At 45.2% G+C, this 18,700-nt stretch overlaps 1 protein-coding gene across 1 annotated transcript in view; it reads left to right on the top strand.

Moving 5' to 3' along the window:
- Positions 1-16,167, top strand: part of MARCHF4 (membrane associated ring-CH-type finger 4) — a 108,098-nt gene extending 91,931 nt beyond the window's left edge. The window contains exon 4 of the mRNA XM_015066607.3: positions 14,296-16,167. Within this exon, the coding sequence (XP_014922093.2) occupies positions 14,296-14,663 (368 nt within the window). The 3' untranslated portion in view covers positions 14,664-16,167. The remainder of the gene's footprint in view (positions 1-14,295) is intronic.
- The last annotated feature ends 2,533 nt before the right edge of the window (positions 16,168-18,700 follow it).

The raw sequence follows: 18,700 nt of genomic DNA, 5'->3' as shown, positions 1-18,700 counted from the left end.
GAAAAAATTTTCTATTCTGTAAGACTGTTAAATGGCCTCAGATAGTAAAGAATCTGAGTATACATAAAATATATAGCTTTAATTAATACTTAAAAATAGATTTACTTTTGTTATCAGAGCAGCACTCTGAGGTAAAACTCCTAAGGGTGGGAAGGACACAAAGAGACACCCCATTGGTCACCAACACCAGCTCAGCAGATATTCTCTGCCATGAAGCTAAGAAGATGCAGAGTCTGGGACATGGTCATCTTGTTGCCACGAAGCCACATCAGCCCCATCCATGCCTATGTCCACCTGGTTGGCCTCCAGGGAAAAGTCTTTGGTTTTCACCAAAGGATTTTGCCTGAAATGGGTGCCAGGAAGGTCTGCATTCTCTGTTGGATGCAGCATGGACCCAGGGTTGTGGACAATAGCTCTAGACTTAGTTATATGAAAAGGTTGTACATTCTTGGATACAAACCACCCCTACAGATTAAACATCTCTTGGCTTAGAGTCCTAACTTCCTAGACCAATCCATGCCACTGTGAAAAACCAAAACTAAGTTGCTGTGGACAGAGCAAAGCACCAAATCCCTAAAAGGCAGAGAAGAACTGAGAAAGGGCACAATAACCCTAAAAGATAAGCAGGGTAAGTATTATGATCCATATTTAATAAGCGAGAAAAGCTTTAAAGTAATTGTGCTCCAGGACACAGAGCTAAACAAATAGCAGAGCTGAGAATTGGACCAAGAACCTTGGGCTCCAATTCCAGGGTGACTTCTACTGCCTATTTTTTATCTCTGATTGCTCTGTGGAATTGCAAATGCAGAGCTCAGATGGGGAGGCAGCTTGAGGGGAAATTGGTCCAGTAATACCTTCACCCATAGGGTAATAGCTGAGCAATAAGAAATTTAGTGAGCCCTAGCTGCTCCTGTCCTGTATTCAGGGTCTTGGGAGTTAGCCATTGTTACACTTCCCTTTTGATCAGTGCTATTCTGATACCAACTGAGAGAGTGGCTTAAGAAGTTGAGATGAAATTTGGGTGGTTTATCTCTCCTCTGGTGAAGGGAATTTGGGCAGGGGAAGCTAAATCCCCTGGTCAACATGAACTTAGGGAATCCATTCATTGATGAAAAAATATTTATTGAAAGGGCACTCCCAATAAGAGAGTCACTTGCTCTCAAGGATCTTACATTTCACTGGGGTAGTAGACAAGTTAATCATTTATGTCAATAATAAGAGCTGGGACACAGAGATAAGTGAACACAGAAGATGACTAAGTAGAAGGGGCTCAGAAGGGTCATATCTGTTCATTCAGTAGCATCTCCTGGCTGTCTGGTTTTGTTCCTGAAACTAGGGAAATTTAATAAAATAATGAATGAGACAAGAATCTTTGCCCTCAAGGAGCTCATACTCTACAAATAAATCATAGCACAGTGGGAGCCGGGATAAGATGTAGAGAAAGGGGGAACAAAACAGAGAGCAATTACCTCTCTCTTGGAGGAGTCCAGGAAAGCTTTATGAAGGAAGGAACCTTATCCTTCAGCTAGTTTTGAAAGATAGGTTGAAGTGTGTCCAGAAGAGTGGGAAAGAACATTCTAGGCAGAGGGACTAGCATGTGTAGAAGCACAGAGACTTGAGAGAACCAGGTACACTTGGGAAACTTGGAGCATGCTTGTATGGATGGCTCAGTGTCAAGAGCCAGAGTAGGAAGGTGGATGATGGACCATAAGGATATGGAGGTTGGTGGAGCCAAATCCCACAGTGTCAGGAATCATGTGCTAAGGAGTTCAGACTTTACCCTGTTGGTGATAGAACGGCATTGATAAGAAATCTTTCTTTTCAATCTTTTATATAGGAAAGAAGTATGGTCAGATGTATGTGTGTTTTAAAGACATAACTTTGGCAACTATGGGGAGGATGGCCAAGAGCTGGACAGACTAGAGAGGCAGGAAGGGGCCAGTTGGAAAATGCTTGTCATAGTCTGAACAAAAAGAAAAGAAATGTGAAAAAGTGCAGTGGGGAAGAAGTGTATGGGATGACTTTGGGAAGCACTAAGGATGTGGATGAGATAGGGCTGTATGAACTTTGAAGCAAGCAGAAACCCCAGGGCTCTGGTTTGAGTGGAGACTGGATGCCATAGCTGAGCATGAGAGTGGGGCTGGCAATTGGGTGAAGCCAAGGTGAACGAAAGGTGTATCTCTGGCAAAAGCACCAAACAAAAGGACCACTGTGAGCCTAAAACCTAGGCGGTAAGAGGTAATTCCTAGGTGAAGAGTTTGCAGTAGAAGAGAAGCAAGACACATGGAGTGCATTTTGGGCTGCAAAGAGAAGGCTATGCCAGGAAAGAGTCTCCTTGCAGGGGTAGAAAGAAGGAAAGGGCCTTTTATGGCCTCTTGTTCATAGAGGAAGGATTTGAGGGCGCTGGACCAGTTCTGATGAGGATTGGTGACTAAAGAGAAGGGCAGAGGTAAAGAAAGATTTCTACAGGTAGTTGGATAATAAAACTTGAGCATGGGTTTGGGGGTCAACAAGAAGGTGGGTAAAGCTGTGGGTTTTGACAAGATAACTTAGGAGGAGCTTTCAAAGAGTGGGTGGCTAAGGATGGAGACCTGGGGAGTATTAAACACTTAAAAGATGGATGAAGACAGAGAATGAGGAAAACAGGAGGGAATGAGTCGTAAAACCCAGAGTGGCAAGTTTCTGGAAGGAGCAGTGGGAGCATGCTGCACCATGGTCAGGCAACATATCGCTCAGTTTCTTACTAACCTTGGGACCTCAAGCGATTTGCATAACCACTCTCTGCTTTCCTTTTCTCATCTGAGAAATGGGATAGTAATACCACCCTCCAAGGGTTGTTGAGAGTGTTGAAAAGATGGCATACATAAAGGAGCAGGAGTTCATAAAAATCAGTGACCTGGCTGGGTAGAACTTGGTCAGGTAGATTCCCCTAGGAATAAAGGTTTATTCCTCACTCTGTAAAGGTTTGCTGGTACTGTTAAAACCAGAAGCCCGTCACAGCCTAGAGAGCCAGACCTCATGTCCTCATATAATTGAGAGTCTGCTGTTATTTGGAGCAGTGCCTCTTCTGGAAGGGTTTTGGTTTCCTCACCCGTGTCCTCTCAATGAGAAGATCTGATTACATTGAATGTCTTCATGACACCTGCCTCCTCTTCCGTCATCTCTAATGACGCTGTCTGCCCCAGCAGAGAAGCTTGACAGAATCTCGCAGCAAACAAATGGGCCAGTCTCTGCTCCAGTAGGTCAAGTTATTAGGATTTAACAAGAGCAAATTAATTAAGGTCTTTGGCACCAAAAACATTTGTTTTTCACTCTACAGACTCAAGAGATTGACCACCCAAAAGTCAAATCTGCAAAAATGCGGACCTCACGCTTATCATGTTTGTTTGTTTTTTTTTTTTACTTGTGAGTAGGATGTGGTCAAGGAAAGGAAGGAAAACAACATTTCTGAGATTGTTCCAAACCTTTAAAACAGTGGACTATGGTAATCAACAAAATTATAGGAAATCTTTTGTTAAAGCTTCCTCTGTGTGCTGTTCCTTGAGGTCTTTTCCTATAATTTAGAGATAACTGGTGCCTGCCCTCTGAGATAAAGGAACTCAAATTCTGATTTATAGGAAGTGGGCAAAGGTGGGGAGCAGCAGGAGAAGATAAACATTATTTTTCAAACTTAATTTTAATTCACATTAACTAAAAACACATACATGGCACAAAAATTCCTTCCTGACTTCCTTCCCTCAGGCTAGAAATGACCCCATCTGTCAAACCTTTTAATTCCCTGATTAGGAAACTGAAAATATGGAGAAGGCAGCCTGGTGCCCCAGAGAGACTGGGAAATAGGAAATTTAGGTCTGAAGACTAGATTAGCCACTAACAACCTTGATGACCTTGGGTAAGTTACTTCATGTTTTTTTTTTTTATAGCTCGGTTAACTCATTTATAAAATGAGAGGGTTGAGCCGGATAACTTGCAAGTCCTTCTAGATTTGACATTCTAGGATTCTGAAGTCCCTTCCATTGTGAGAAGATGTCATAATTCTCAGAGGTTGACAACTGTGGCTTTGGTGGGGGGGGATTCCCAATAATGTTTGGCCAGACCAAACGACTGATAAGTGCCAGCCACATAAATGGGCAAGATGATGTTTCAATCCGTGTTCCATTAAATGCATGTGGCTTCTCCAACTTTCCAGATTAACTGTTAGCTCCTAGTCTACCCACTCTCTGCCTCCCCCCACCCAGGGCATCCTATGCAAGGCTACCTCTCTCCACCGCTGAGCTGTTAGATGCTCCGAAAATGAAGATGACGAATTTAGAAGCAGACACGCTAAGTGAGCACTGTCCCCCTCAAAGGAGACCCCTGGGGAGGCAATTCATTTATTGCAGTGTGCTGACAGCGCTCAAAATATTTTAGGAACACCTCTTGGGAACTGTCTTAAATGCCTGCAGCCATGTCTGCAGGCAATGGCGTGTCTGTCCATTGACAGTGGGTCTATGGCTAGAAAAAGCCCCAATCTGGTAAATCAGGTAGCTGCTTGAGCCAATTATAGATTTTAGGGGTGACATGAAATATGCCACTGAGCCAAAATCTGCTTTTCTCTTATGGCCCCCACCCTGGCGCTGAAGGTATCTTAGTTAGTGTAACCCCAGCAAATTACACATATAATAAGTGTATATAATTTCAGTGATTTAATGCAGTAGGAAGCTCCTGATCAGTGGGAGATTCTCCTTCACACAGATTCAGGGACATAGGCTTCTTCCATTTTGTGGCCACAGTCCCCTAGGCTCTTGAGTCTTTTATCTCCAGCTAATAGAAAATAAAAGTGAACACAGATAAGGCACACACACACACACACACACACACTTTCCCCCTCATACCCATTCTTTAACCTTGGCCTGATTCATGTTCACATGAAATGCTGGTCACCTGGCTCCCCGTGGATGCAAAGTGCTAAAAATGTAATTCCTTCTCAGTGGCGGCTCTCTGAGAAAGAGAAGAGTGGGTTTTTGGTGGACAGTTAGTCATGTTTGTCACAGGCTATGTCATTGAGAAATTTCCAGAAATGCTCTGAACTAGAATAGCCTAAGAGAGAGTGTCCCAGTTTGCCAGGGTAATCTTTTAAAATGCCAGGATTTTAGGTGCACCTGGCTGGCTCAGTCGGTAGAGCCTGTGACTCTTGATCTCAGGGTCATGAGTATGAGTTCAAGCCCCACATTCGGTGTGACTCTACTAAAAAAAGTTGTAAAACAAAAATTAAAATCCCAGGATTCTATTTTATTCTATTTTATTTTATTCTATTTTATTTTATTTTATTTTATTTTATTTTATTTTAACATTTTTTAATGTTTAATTATTATTTTTGAGAGAGAGAGAGAGAGAGAGAGAGAGAGAGAGAGAGAGAGAATACAGAGCAGGCTCCATGCTGTGAGCAGCAAGCCCAATGTGAGGTTTGAACTCATGAACCGTGAGATCATGACCTGAGCCAAAGTCAGACACTCAACGGACTGAGCCACCCAAGCGCCCCTAAAATCCCAGGATTTTAAAAGACAACACTTTTTAGAATTTGGGCATATTTGCTTAAATAAACTACTTTTGTAACTTTAACATAACTCCTTTGAGATGAAGCTGTGTGAAACTTACTTCGTAATAATGCTTATAAAATAAGAACCAAAATTTATTCTTCATTATGTACCAAACACTAAAAAGTACTTTACGTGCATTATCTTATTTATTCCCTATAGCCTTATGATGTAGTTACTATTAAAATGCCCATTTTCCTGATAAGAAAAATTGAGACTAAGAGGTAAATCACCCAAGGCCATACAAGTAGAACCTGGTTTCATCTGATTTCAAAGCCCATATCCTTAACTACTCTATTATAACAATGTAACACATATACATCAAAACACAAAGTACAAAAGACAGCTTATTAGAAATTCAAGTAGAAATTGTATACTCATACCTACAGATTATTATAAAAAAAGATCTCCATAACTGCTGTCTCTGGGGGAGCACATGACTTGCAGCATGGAGGCAGCAGCAGCCCAGGCACACCGCACTGTTCTGTTTCAGATGAACCTGAGTGTACGTTCCCCCAACATGGACAAGCTGTGTGTCTGTGGGCAGGATGCTAAGCCTCTCCAAGCTCAGTTTCCTCTTCTGTCAAGTGCAGATAATACCACCTACGTTATGGGCTTTCTGTGAGAGGTACACTAGATTTGCAAAGCCTATTTATTTATTTATTTATTTATTTATTTGTATTTTTTGCAAAGCCCTGCTGGAGTGACAGAACATAGCAAGCATTCCATAAGTACTTGCTATTGTCACCATTGCCATCATCAGCATCGTCACTGTGACCTTCATCACCATCACCTAGAGTGACTGAGCAATGCAATTCTGGCAGTTTCAGTCCAGATAGTGAGAGCCCTGAGCTTTGTAGAGAAGTCTCATAGGCAAAAGCTACAGTATCTTGGGAATCAGCTTCACACACACAGTTGCAGGCATGGACCCCTCACATATACCAATGCAGGGATATTTGGGGCTCCGAGGACATCTCTCTTCCCTGTCCAGTCTTACCGAGTTAAGCACATTCCTTTCAAGGAGCATCAGTGCTCTTCATGATTTTCTAGCTGAGGTCTTCTCACAGGTCTCTGCAATGCCCTGGGCGGGCAGAGGGACCAGCAAGGTTCTGGCCCTGATGGGTTTAGACACATTCTGTATGGCGTGACCAAGGTCAACCAGTCCAGCAAGGACCCTGCTAGGAAGGGAATTGTAATAGAAGTCACTGCCAAGGGGACAGCCTCTCCCTGGACACTGACAAGGCATCAACGGGATGGAAATGGAAGGGGAAGGTGATTTTGCTTCACCCTCATCGAAGGCTTTCAGTATCTTCTGTCCTTTGGGTCTTTATTGCTGAAAGAGTAGGCCAAACCAGGACCCAAAGCATTTGAGTCAAGGGGAGCCTACCCAAATGAGGCCCCTGGATCCACATCTCATCATCCATAGGGAGACTCCCAGAAGAACATTCTGGTTACACTCCTGAGAAGCACAAAGCTGTCACCATGAATACTGGGGAGATAGAGGCGCTGCCAATGTCACCTCACAACGCCACTTCCTAACCACCCCACTCCCCTGCAAAAAAACCAAAACAAAACAAAACAAAACCCTAGCTGGTTAGACTGATCTTTCCCACACTTGCCCGACAGGTTCTTTAGTGCAGATTCTGACAGGGCTGGGCTCTTGAGGGGTAATGTCCAGAAGAGGAGTTTGGCAGTGGTGGCCTTCTGTGTAAGTCCTGCCCCACAGCTGTGTGACAGTGGACAGCCCTGCAGGCGGGGAGCATTCCCCCACTGGCACTGCTGAAGGCTCCTGGCAGGGGGAGAGGAGGCAGGAGTGGAGGCTTGTCACCACATCTGCAGAATCAGCTGGCCTCCAGAGCTCCTTTTGGCTCCATCATCTTGTTCATCTGTAAACAATGACTCAGACTGAGGATTGGGAAGGACAATTAGGAGACGAAGAACAGGTGCTTGTGCGTGGGAACAGGGTTGGCGAAGGAGGAAAAGATATGAGTGAGCTTTTCCTCTTTTGTCATCTCCATCCCCACCCCACCCCCCAATACTCAATATCATGTGGCCAGGCACAGTGCCAGGCATCAGCACATACGACTCATTACCTCATCTAATCTCATAACAACCCTATAAGAAAGGTGGTATCAGTCCCAGTTTACTGACAGAAATACTGAGGCTCAGAAGAGGAAGTGACTTACCTAAATCCACAAGGCTAGAAAGTGGTAGATACTCTGCATGTCCGATGCACGTTCACTGGCAAGTTGCCTCTAAAACATGGGACCCAAAGTTCTTTGGGTCCAGAAGAAGAAGCATCCATTTCTTTAGTTGCCTCACATCTTCATGTCTACTGCATCGGGAACCAGAGATTTTTTAAAAATTACCCACAGCTCTTTATTTGATCAAAATCTCGAGCCTTCCATGAGGCAGTAAGCCACGACAAGGATCATGTTCTAGGCAGTGTTACTCAAGTGTGCTCTACACACAGGCAGGATCAGTGTCACTCAAGAGCATCTTAGAAATGCAAATTCGTAGGCCTCAACCAAGACCTACTGATTCAGACTCTTGGGCCAGAGCCCAGAAATCTGGGTTCTAACAAGGTCCCTGGCTGATTTTGATGCATGCTAAAGTTTGAGAAGCACTGTTGTAGAATTGTCTGCAACTTTTTTTCCACTTAGATCAGGATAGTAACAGGAAATAGGGGGTGGGAAGAAGGGATTTTGGCATTGCTGAGGGGCCAGAGGCTTCTCTGCAGGCTTCTCAGTTAACCTTGGCCTGTTACCTCCGTATATAATAAGAACAAGTTTTTTTGTCCTATCACAGGTGTTCAAAGAAGCACATAGTAGGTACTCAGGAAATATCACCTAAATAGAATTAAATTGTATCTCACTGCTTGGGATACAGCAAGAGCCAATGGCCAAAATTCAGCAGGCCATGATTGGAAGGCCAATCCCAACCAAGGATTGAGTACTCCCTGACAAAGCTGTGTCATCAGCGACTTAGGGGCAGAGGGAGCCAAGCAGACAGGACCACCCACTCACAATGGCCACCTTCCTTCGCTCCTCATGGGCTAACCAAAGGGCCGCTTCAGCTGGAGGCTCAGGGGAGAGATATGACAAGCAAAGGGTTCTGACACTTAAGGATCCTCCAGCTCTATGAGGAAGAGTTGCCCCCAAAGGTGGAGAGACATTAGGGAGATGAAGGTGGCAATTCTTCTAGGACTGGATGTCCCAACAATACAGCCCAGGGTGGGGCACCTTGTGGGTGGTTACAAGGTAACTATTAAATTAAATAGAAAACAACCCCAGAGGGGCGCCTAAGTGGCTCAATTGGTTAAGCATCTGACTCTTGATTTTGGCTCAGGTCATGATCTCACAGTTTGTGAGATCAAGCCCCACGTCGGACCCTGCACTGACAACTCGGAGCCTGCTTGGGATTCTCACTCTCCCTCTCTCTCTGCCCCACCTAAGCTCTCTCTCTAAATAAATAAATAAACTTAAAAAAAAAAAAAAAAGAAAACAATTTGAGAGAAGCACCCAGTGAATCAAAACTTACTGAGTTGCTGGTATTGCCATGCATTATAATGTTCCATCCTCTTCTATTTCTCTGCCTCCCTTCACCAATAACTTCTTTCCCTCCTATTCTAATTTCATCCTCTCTCTCTATCCACTGCCATTTCCAACTCATCTTCCTTCTCTCCCAACTCTTCAACTTGCCTATTTTCACCTGTCCCAATTAGATGAGCCCCACCCATCTTCGTCCTTTTTTTTTTTTTTTTTTTTTTTTTATTCCACAAGCCAAGGAATCAATAAGTAATTTGTAGAGCGGGAAGCAGAGGAAGAACTAAGGGGAGTGGATGCAAATAAGGTAGTTTGTGCTTTTCCCACTTTTGCCAAACAAGCATTATCTACAAAAACAGGTGCACTTTCTCCCCTTCAGCCTCCTATCCATTAAAGTGGTTTAATTACTTCCTGATCACTAGACAGTTAGATAATTAGAAGGCAGCATTCAGACCAAAAATTTAAGCCACCCTCTTCAATCAGGGTAAAATTGTGTGATCAAGAAGCTAATTAAGAATCAAGTGTATGGCTCTTATTGGAAAGAGTTAGTTTGGGGCTTCAAAAGATTCTGCTTCTCTCTCCCTGAGGCCCCTATCTCCTCCATCATCACCAAGGCTTCATTAAACTCCTGTTACTGTGTTGACTGCCCAGGCCTCAACCATTCCTGGACTCAGTCCTCGAGGGGCTTACCGCACAGGGAAAAGAGCTTGTGGAACTAATCAACATATGAATGAAGCAGTGCCACAGGACTCATATTCACAAGGTTGAAGGAAGTGATGAGGGTCGGTACACTGGGAGAGAGTGATGAGACAAGGGGCAGAGAGGAGGTCTCCTTGTCTAGAATCAGGCCACAAATAGGGATCCATAGATGGTCTTCAGAAGATATATGAATCCTAAATTCTTATGTCTGGTTTGTGTTCCAGGGAGATGGTCCTTAGCCTTCATCAGATCCTCAAAGGGGCATGTGACCCAAAAGATTAGGAACAACTGGGTCACAGGGAGATGGTCTCTCCAACAAACTTTTGAAAACATGTGGCCAGAGTGCAATCTCAGGAACTATTGTCATACCAGAAGGAGTGGTGGTGGGTGGCTATCTTGTCTCCTAGAATCACAGTGTGTTCAAGGTTGGAGGAGCACTGAGAGGTTTCCATCTGGTCTCTTTGCTTGACATTGAGGATGCTGGAGTGACTCATCACTGTTTGCTCCTGTGAGTCAGCTCTTCCCTCCAGAGGCCAGGCCAGCAGCCATCCCTACACTGACTGTTGCTGCAGGGTGAATCCCGAGTCATCTCACTCCCCATCACAGGGCCCAGCTTCCTGCACCACTCTCACAATATGGACAATCATCACTTTCCTATTCTGCCCATCCCTTAGCTGGCTTCATCTTCCCAGCCCTTCCTCTGGATGTCATGGCCTGTCACCAGCAACTTCTCTGAGTGTTCCTTTCATGGAAACAGCTTCTTCTGAGGACACTGTTTCTTGCTTTCTCAAGTGGTAGCTGCTTTTTTTCCCATATGCTGTATTATACGGGGAGTGGAGGTGAGGTCCGCATCCTTCTTGTTCTCCATCACCCCTTCCAAACCACCTCTCTTCCTTTATCCTTCAGAAGCCCCAGCCCCTTTGAAGTGCATATCATCATATTTGATTGTCCCTTTCCCCTTGTTGATGCTGTTGGCTGTTGGCTGCCTACTCACTCCTCCCATTCCTGGGTGCAGCTGGTTCATGCACTCCCTCCCACTATTCTTGTCTTCAGCATCTCTATGATCAGTGCCTCTCAGCGGAGGTGGTACCATCTCCTAGGGGGGGCATTTCAGAAATGTTTGAGGTTTTTGTTTGTTTTCTAATGTAGTTGTGCCCTAGAATTTATGCTGAAACTTATATTGTCTGGTCTAAATGACATCTCCTTTGTTCTTTTTTACATTATTTGTCAGTGCATTATATTAATTTATTTTTAAAAAAGAAACCATAGTAGCTTATATTACCTTATGAATTTCACTTCAGGATAGGAAAGGGAATATTAAACTATACCTATTATAAAAAGGGGACATTTGGCCTAATAGCACTGAGGATGGCTGATACAGATAACCTGTCCAACTCTTTGGTTATCTCTTTACTCCACAAGCCTTTTCCTCTAGCCCACCTCAGCCTCTGCTCAAGTGGACATTCCCTAGACCTCATCATCACCAAGAACAATACCACCTCCAAAATCTGGATTTAAACATCCCACTCTGCCCATCACTCCACACCCCTATCCTTGTAGCTCACTGACTCTAGCAGTTCTATAACTTCAAAGAGAACTCTTGGCATTGACCCTATTACTTTCCATTTTTCCTTTTTTCATTATTCTTTATCACTTTTGTGTATCCCTTTCCTCCTCTCCAGCTCAGACTCCATGGGTCAGTTTAATAATCCCTCCCTTGCCAACATCCGTAAATCTTATGTCTTCTCTTACTTGTCTTTCTTTCACAGAAAAAGTCTACACTAATGAAACCCAACTTTCTTACTCCATAGGTGCACCTAGCCAGCAGTTGAAGTTATGGAGAAAAACTATACAACTCACTTCAAATTTGTGGCCACAAACCTCAAATGGTTGCTGAGCACTGTCAGACAATTCTGCCATATCTCCTTTGTAAATTCAGTCTCCCACTTTTCCAAGATAATCATTTCCCCCTTTTTCTTCTCTCCAATAATCTTCAACACTTCCTCCTGTATCCCTTCCATCTTAACTGATGAATCATAGAAGAAAAAGACACTTGGATGAGAACTACTTGATTTTCTACCAACCTCCTTCCACCTGTGCCCACCAAGGCAGTGGTCACCCCTCATTCCACATGAGCTGTTTTCTCAACAGAATTTAAGAGTTATCACTCTCTTTTTATTGAAATGTGTCCTTCTCTAGATTTCTGGGTCTTTACACTTGCTGGTATTGCTTCTATGCCATTTATTGCTCATTCAGGACCTCCTTTGCTGGCTCTACCTCCGCCAAAATTCTATATATCAAAAGGCCCAGGAATCTGTCATTGTCCCTCTTTTCTAATCTGTCTGCCTTCCTGGGCTATTCCTGAGACTTCAGATTCTACCTCTACACTGATGACTTCTACCTCCAGGCCAGACCTCTCTCTAACCTTCAGACTCATATGTTCAACTGTATACCTGGCCCTTCCAGTGACATTTCTAACAGACATCTTAAATTTACCATAATCAAAATATAACTATTAATCACTGTGGTAGGCTGAATAATGACTCCCCAAAGATCCAGGTCCTAATCCCTGGAGCCTGTTAATGTTACCTTTTATGGCAAAGGGACTTGCAGACATGACTAATTTAAGACTCTTGAAATGGGGAGGGTATTCTGGGTCATCTGGGTGGACTTGTAATCACAAGGTTCTTATAAGAGAGATGCAGAAAGAGACAATGACAGAGGGTAGGAGATGTGACATTGGAACAAAGAGGTGGAGTGATGTAGGAAAGAGACAGAGAATGCAGGTGTCTTCTAGAAGCTTAAAGGCAAGAAGATGGATTCTCCTCTCAAAGCCACCAGAAAGAACCAGCCCTCTGATACCTTCACTATAGACTTCTGTCTCCAGAACTATAAGAGAACACTTGTGTGTTTTAAGCCACTGAGTGTGTGGTCATTTGTTACAACAACAGTAGGAAACTAATATAGTCATGGCCACCACCACATAAATCCTCCCCCCCCCCCCGCCCCCCGCCCTCATGCTATCCACATCTCAGTAAATGGCACACCACTAGGGTATTGTTGGCCAAAAGCTCCTGGGCTGTCCAGATTTTTCACGTGACTCACAACTTATCTGTCAGCAAGCCTGTGAGCTCTGCCTCTACATACGTCCTGACCACACAATTTTTCATGCAACCCACTGCTATAACCCTGGTAGAGACCACCATCCGTTCCTGCTTGAATCACTACATCACTTCCTGCTTGGTCGCCTGCTCCTACTGTTCTCCCTTATCAGTTTATTGTTTCACAGGAGCCAGAATGAACTTTCTGCAGGGTAAACTAGATCACATCACCCCTCACCCCTCCCTTAAAACCCTTCAATGGCTTCCCATTATACTCAGGACAAAACAGAAATCCCTTGCCATGGCTTATAAGGCCTCATCATATTGTGCCCCTCTGTGCCCCCTTATCTCCTTGTACTTCCCGCTCATCACTGCACCCCGGCCACGTTGACCTTCTTTCTGATGCATGTGCATTCCATACCCACCTCCTGGCCTTTGCACTAGCACTTCCTGCCACCAACATGCTCTCTCTCCAGATCTTTGCATGGTCCCCCGCTTCTCATCATTTATGTCTCAATGTAAACACCACCTCCTTATTCACCATCCTTTCCATAAAGCAGGACCCTCAGTATCTGCAGCCAGTGGCTATTTAACCCTATTTCATCTTCCTCATAGCATTTGCCATCACCTGAAATAGTCTTATCAGTTTGGTTGTGTGCCTGCTATTGTCTCTCTGCTAGAATATAAGCTCTTGGAGGGCAGGACTCTGCCTGTCCTGCTCACTGCACTACACCTAGTGCTTGGCACATTGTAGGCACATAATATTTATCTTCCGGTTGTCTGGTATGGCTTCTTTCTGACTCTACACTGCTTCTGGCCAGTAGAACTGTATCAAAGCTCTCCTTCCCAGGGGTGTGTTTCAAGAGAATTCGACTATTTGTTAAATAGCGAAGAGTTAACCAATGTAATTCCAGACATCATCTAGCAGGTATGGAATGACCCTTGGTATCTTTCATGGTGCCTTTGAAAGCACACGGTTCATTCAACATCTGCTCAATGCCTGGTGCCATGGCTACATGGTAGAGGGAGGAAAATATATTTATATTATGCCTCAACAGATGATGATTTGGGGTTTTGTCAAGCCAAGAAGTGGGAGGGGTGGAGGAGAGGTGGGCAAACGCGTTGCATGTAGGCACTGGACCATTTCCTGAACTCGTGTGGTAGCCTTCCACCTTCTATTTCTGAAGACTCGTGAAGCCTAGGCATACAGGGGCTCAGATCTGAAAGGGAGGTTTGAAAAGAACAAATCAAACCGATACAAATCCAGCTTGCCCCAATGTGTACATCTGTGTGTAAGCATAGGGAGACCATTTTTCCAGCAGTGACGTCCTGTCTCTCTCTTGTCCTTTTCTCTCTCCCTCCCTGCCCCTCCAGGTCTCATCGTGCACGAGGGACCCTCTGTGTACCGCATCTTTAAACGGTGGCAGGCTGTCAACCAGCAGTGGAAAGTGCTGAACTATGACAGGACGAAAGACCTGGAAGATCAAAAGTCAGGAGGCAGGACAAACCCCCGGACCTCCTCATCCACCCAGGCCGATGTCCCCTCCTCCGAAGAGGAGGCTGTGGGTGCCCCCGGCCCTGAGGAAGGCCCTGCCAGGGCGGCCAGCCACCCCTCAGGCCCTCTGTCCGATCACCACTGTGCTTACACCATCCTGCACATCTTGAGTCACTTACGACCTCATGAACAGCGGGGCCCCCAGGGCGGGAGCCGGGAGCTTGTCATGAGGGTCACGACAGTGTGAGGGGAGAGACCTGGAAAGGAGGCCGTGACCATGCACAGAGACGGGGAGGCTGGGCCAGGAAGGGGCCAAGGCCTGGCAGGCCACAGTCTGGGGAGCAGGTGTGGGGAGGCAAAGTGGCATCCCAGGGGCCGGAGCAGAGGGCAGGCAGAAGGCGGTGGGCCTCGTGAGGGCCCTGGAGGCAGGGTCAGAGCTGGAGTGAGTGAGTCGGGTGTCCAGGGCGCTTTTCGTGATTCTAATCGGTCAACCCCCATCCTCCAACAAGAGCAAGAAGAACCAGTACAAACTCAACAAGGAAGCGCAATACAGCTTGAACGTAACAAAACACAAGGACAAAAATCCCAGATGTGCCCATCCACCTGGGATTACTGCCCTCGGGTGAGGGCACCTGGGAGAAAAGGAGGCTTGGGAAGGGCGACGGTGAGGTGGCGGCGGTGGCGTCCCTGTGTGCACAAGTGGTGGGAGAAAAAATGCAAAGGGGCAAAGAGTGTGCAAAGGAAAAGCACTGTAGCCTGCCTTGTTTTCCCCTTGAGTTTGTTTGTTTCTCCCTGGGCTGTTTTTGGGGCAGTGGTGGGGAGGGAGAGGGATGGGTGTGGGCTGGCAAGGATGACAGATGGCATTTGTGGCTCCTGGGCTCGTCTGGGTGGGCAGGATTCCTGACTCAGATGGCTTTAGGGGCTCTGGGGCAAGGTGCAGGGAGGGAGATATTGGTGTGAGCCCCCAGAGGGAGGGAGATTTCGGCTTCCTTCCAAACTGGGAACTCCCAGTTTCAGATGGGCTCAAAGAGGGTTTAGGTTTGGAGATGGGTGTCTTTTTGTGCCCTTGTTACTTTATTTTCTGGTGGTTTGGCTCAAAGATGTTTACAAGAAACACACACACACACAACTAGAGAAAAGTACAGATTTCCTGTGGGTATCTCAAACACAGTCCTGCTGCTGTGGCTTCAGCCTTCAAAGCTGTCAATCCAGGAGCGACTTTCCCAACTACCCAACCCTGCCCATGGCCAGGACATGCTCAATGTCATGCCTTCTCCTGCTTTGGCGCATGCAGAGACCCAGGGCCCCCTAGGGCAGAGCACCTCCCACCCAGGGGCCCCCCAGGATAGCTGTTGTAGCAGATGGGAAGAAATTGGCTGGGTGTGTCCCAAGGAGTGGAGTGGAGACCAATCTAAGTATTCCTTGCAACTTGGGACCCTCACCCGAGGGTGTAATCCCTCAGTGCTACATACTCCCCGGTCCCTCCCATGCAGCGAGGCAGGGCCCGGGGACCCTGTCAGGGAGCACTGTCCCTCCCGTCCAGACTGCTGGTTCCTGGGGCCTTGCCAGCAAGGCCACTGGGGTGGTCACCTGCACAGTTTCTCATTGTCAATGCACAATGGCCGCGCCATCCATGGGTATTAAAGGGACACTGTCAAGTACTTTTTTAAACTAGTTTTTAGGGTTTTTTAAAACTCTCTGTTGTTTGTATTATTCTCTTAAAAGCTTGAAAATAAAATTTCTTTCCCTATCATTAGTGTCCTTTTCTATATGTGAGTTTTCCCTTCTTCTGCCCAGCTCTCCCTCTGTGGCATAATCTTGCCTTCCCTTCTCTCTCTCTCTCTCTCTCTCTCTCTCTCTCTTTTGTCTGTTCCATCCCTAGTGTCTTCTTTCTGGCTTCCTACAAGATGGATTCCTTCAAGATTAAAAAGAGGAACAACTCACAAACTCTCTTTAAATTTCTGCCCAGGACTCCTAGAAGCAGAGATCATTAGTGCTGGAAGAAATGTGGAGAAATTTTACCCCATCGGGTCATTTCAGAGAAGCTGAGAGAAACACAGGACAAGGAATGTGTTAGGACCTCATTCCCATGAAAGTTTTCTGTTGAACATCAGAAAAAAAGCTCCCGGGGCAGGGCTCTGAGAGAGGGCTTGCATATATCACCAGGCAGCAGATAAGACCCTTCCTCCCTTCAATTTTCCCAGGCCCTTCTGGTCAGCAACAGGCCAGGCAATGTCCTTCCTCAGTGGGAAATGCACAGGCTTAGGAAGGTTCCTCCCCTGGTGGAGCTTACAGTCCAGCAGCTCAGAAAGGAAATAATAATTGGTGAGAGGCCAAAGCCCACATACAAGGAAAACATACAAAACAAGTGAAACCAGGGCGCCTGGGTGGCTCAGTCAGTTAAGTGTCTGACTTTGGCTCAGGTCATGATCTCACAGTTTGTGAGTTCGAGCCCCATGTCGGGCTCTGGGCTGACAGCTCGGAGCCTGGAGCCTGCTTCCAATTCTGTGTCTTCCTCTCTCTCTGCCCCTCCCCCACTCACACTCTGTCTCACTCTCTCTCAAAAATAAAAAAAAAAAACCATTTACAAAATTTAAAAGAAAACAAGTGAAAACTGACAAAATGGTACAAGTAAAGGTGTCTATTTTTCTATGGGTTCTAGGAATGGGCCATTCAGTTTAATTCAGTATTTATGGAAAATGTAGATGTGTTAGATTATTTCCCAAAAATACTAGAATGCAACAAAATAGGCATATCATCAAAACTATAGTGGCTGTCATATCATCCTTTTTGGGTGATTGACAGGACACTTCAGAATCTTATGGTCATTCGGGGTCATTCAGAATCTGCTGTACTGAATAAGAGGTGATTACTGGAGTTCTAATAGCATTCTGGAGTTTGTTGGGTCTTGACGCTACAAGCTTCAAAAGAGCAAAGACCTTGTCTGTCTTGTTTACTGCCTCACATCCAGGACCTACAGTAGTACCTGGCACACAGTAGGTGTTTAATAAATATTCCGAATGAGTAAAACACTCTTGAAAGAGTATGGGAGTGTCTTCGGCATGCAGGAGACCAGCCTCCTACTCCGTCAGCTTACATGGCAAGGTCAGTCACAGAGCAGAAAAGAAATCTCAACTTCTGACTTCTCTTCCCAATGGGGTGGTAAATTCCCTGTGCCTTGGAATTCCCTGTGCCTGTACTTATGGGTACAAAAATGAACGAATTGGGCTTTTATTTTTCATATGCATCCTTGGGGAGTGAGAAGAAGTGCACCCTGATAACCAGTGACCATTGTCCCCTTTCCAATGTGCAAACCATCCTTCATACCACCAGACAAATGTCTAGATTTCAGAGAATTCACTTGCATGTCATCTGCAAGTATGGCCCCATGCATGGGACAAGATACTAGCTAATGCCTAATGTTCTCAGTATGTGACAGGCACCAAATTAACTGCTGTGTATGTATCAACATACTTAGTACTCCAGCAACTGACAAAGTAGATGCCATTATTCTCTTCATTTTACAGATGTGGACACTGAGGAAATGAGGTTAAGTAACTAGGCCGTGATTAGACAGAATCCAGTCCCAGGCAATCCACTTTATGCTACTCCTGCAGGACAGCTGCCACCAATTTAAGGGAAATCTGGTTCAGCCCAGTGCAGGGAGGTGATCATGGTGGAGGTATATAAAAAAAATTTGGAGGTTGGGGAAACTGGGCATAAATAAATATAAACTATTTCTGTTCCCTATCAAAAGCCAACCAACCAAACAAAACCTGATAAACCTGAGTGTAAGTAACAATCGATATTTGATGTTGTCCAGATAATATCCTGGCTGCATGGAAGCCTGCGTAATAGAAAGTTGGCCATATCTGGATGCTGGGAAATTCTGAAAGGACAGTGGACATAATTCAACCACAATTTTATGGACAAAGAGCCAAAAAAAGATCACAGAGTACTCTCTTTCTAGGAAAGAAAAAAAAAAAAAGTAAAAAATTATCCTATCTGGGGACTAGGCTTTTGGTTCTGGTTTCAAATGAGTGGTGCAAAGTGACAGATTGGGGGCTCTAATCATAGTCACAAAATTTAGAAGGACCCCACAATTATGAGGCCTTGTCCCTGTCTGTCAAAAATCAAATCTGTCACTATCTTAGAGCACAGAAAATCACAGAATTTTTTAGCCTCTAGGAGATAATTTGCTGCTATTTTGATGTTTTGCCCACTAGATCCAAGGACTCCTAGCAGAGGGTAGGGGCATGGCTTGCCTACAACAATAACCAATTC

The sequence above is a fragment of the Acinonyx jubatus genome, chromosome C1 (assembly GCF_027475565.1).
Source record: "Acinonyx jubatus isolate Ajub_Pintada_27869175 chromosome C1, VMU_Ajub_asm_v1.0, whole genome shotgun sequence".
NCBI lineage: Eukaryota > Metazoa > Chordata > Mammalia > Carnivora > Felidae > Acinonyx > Acinonyx jubatus.
This window is presented reverse-complemented; position numbering and strand designations above follow the sequence as displayed.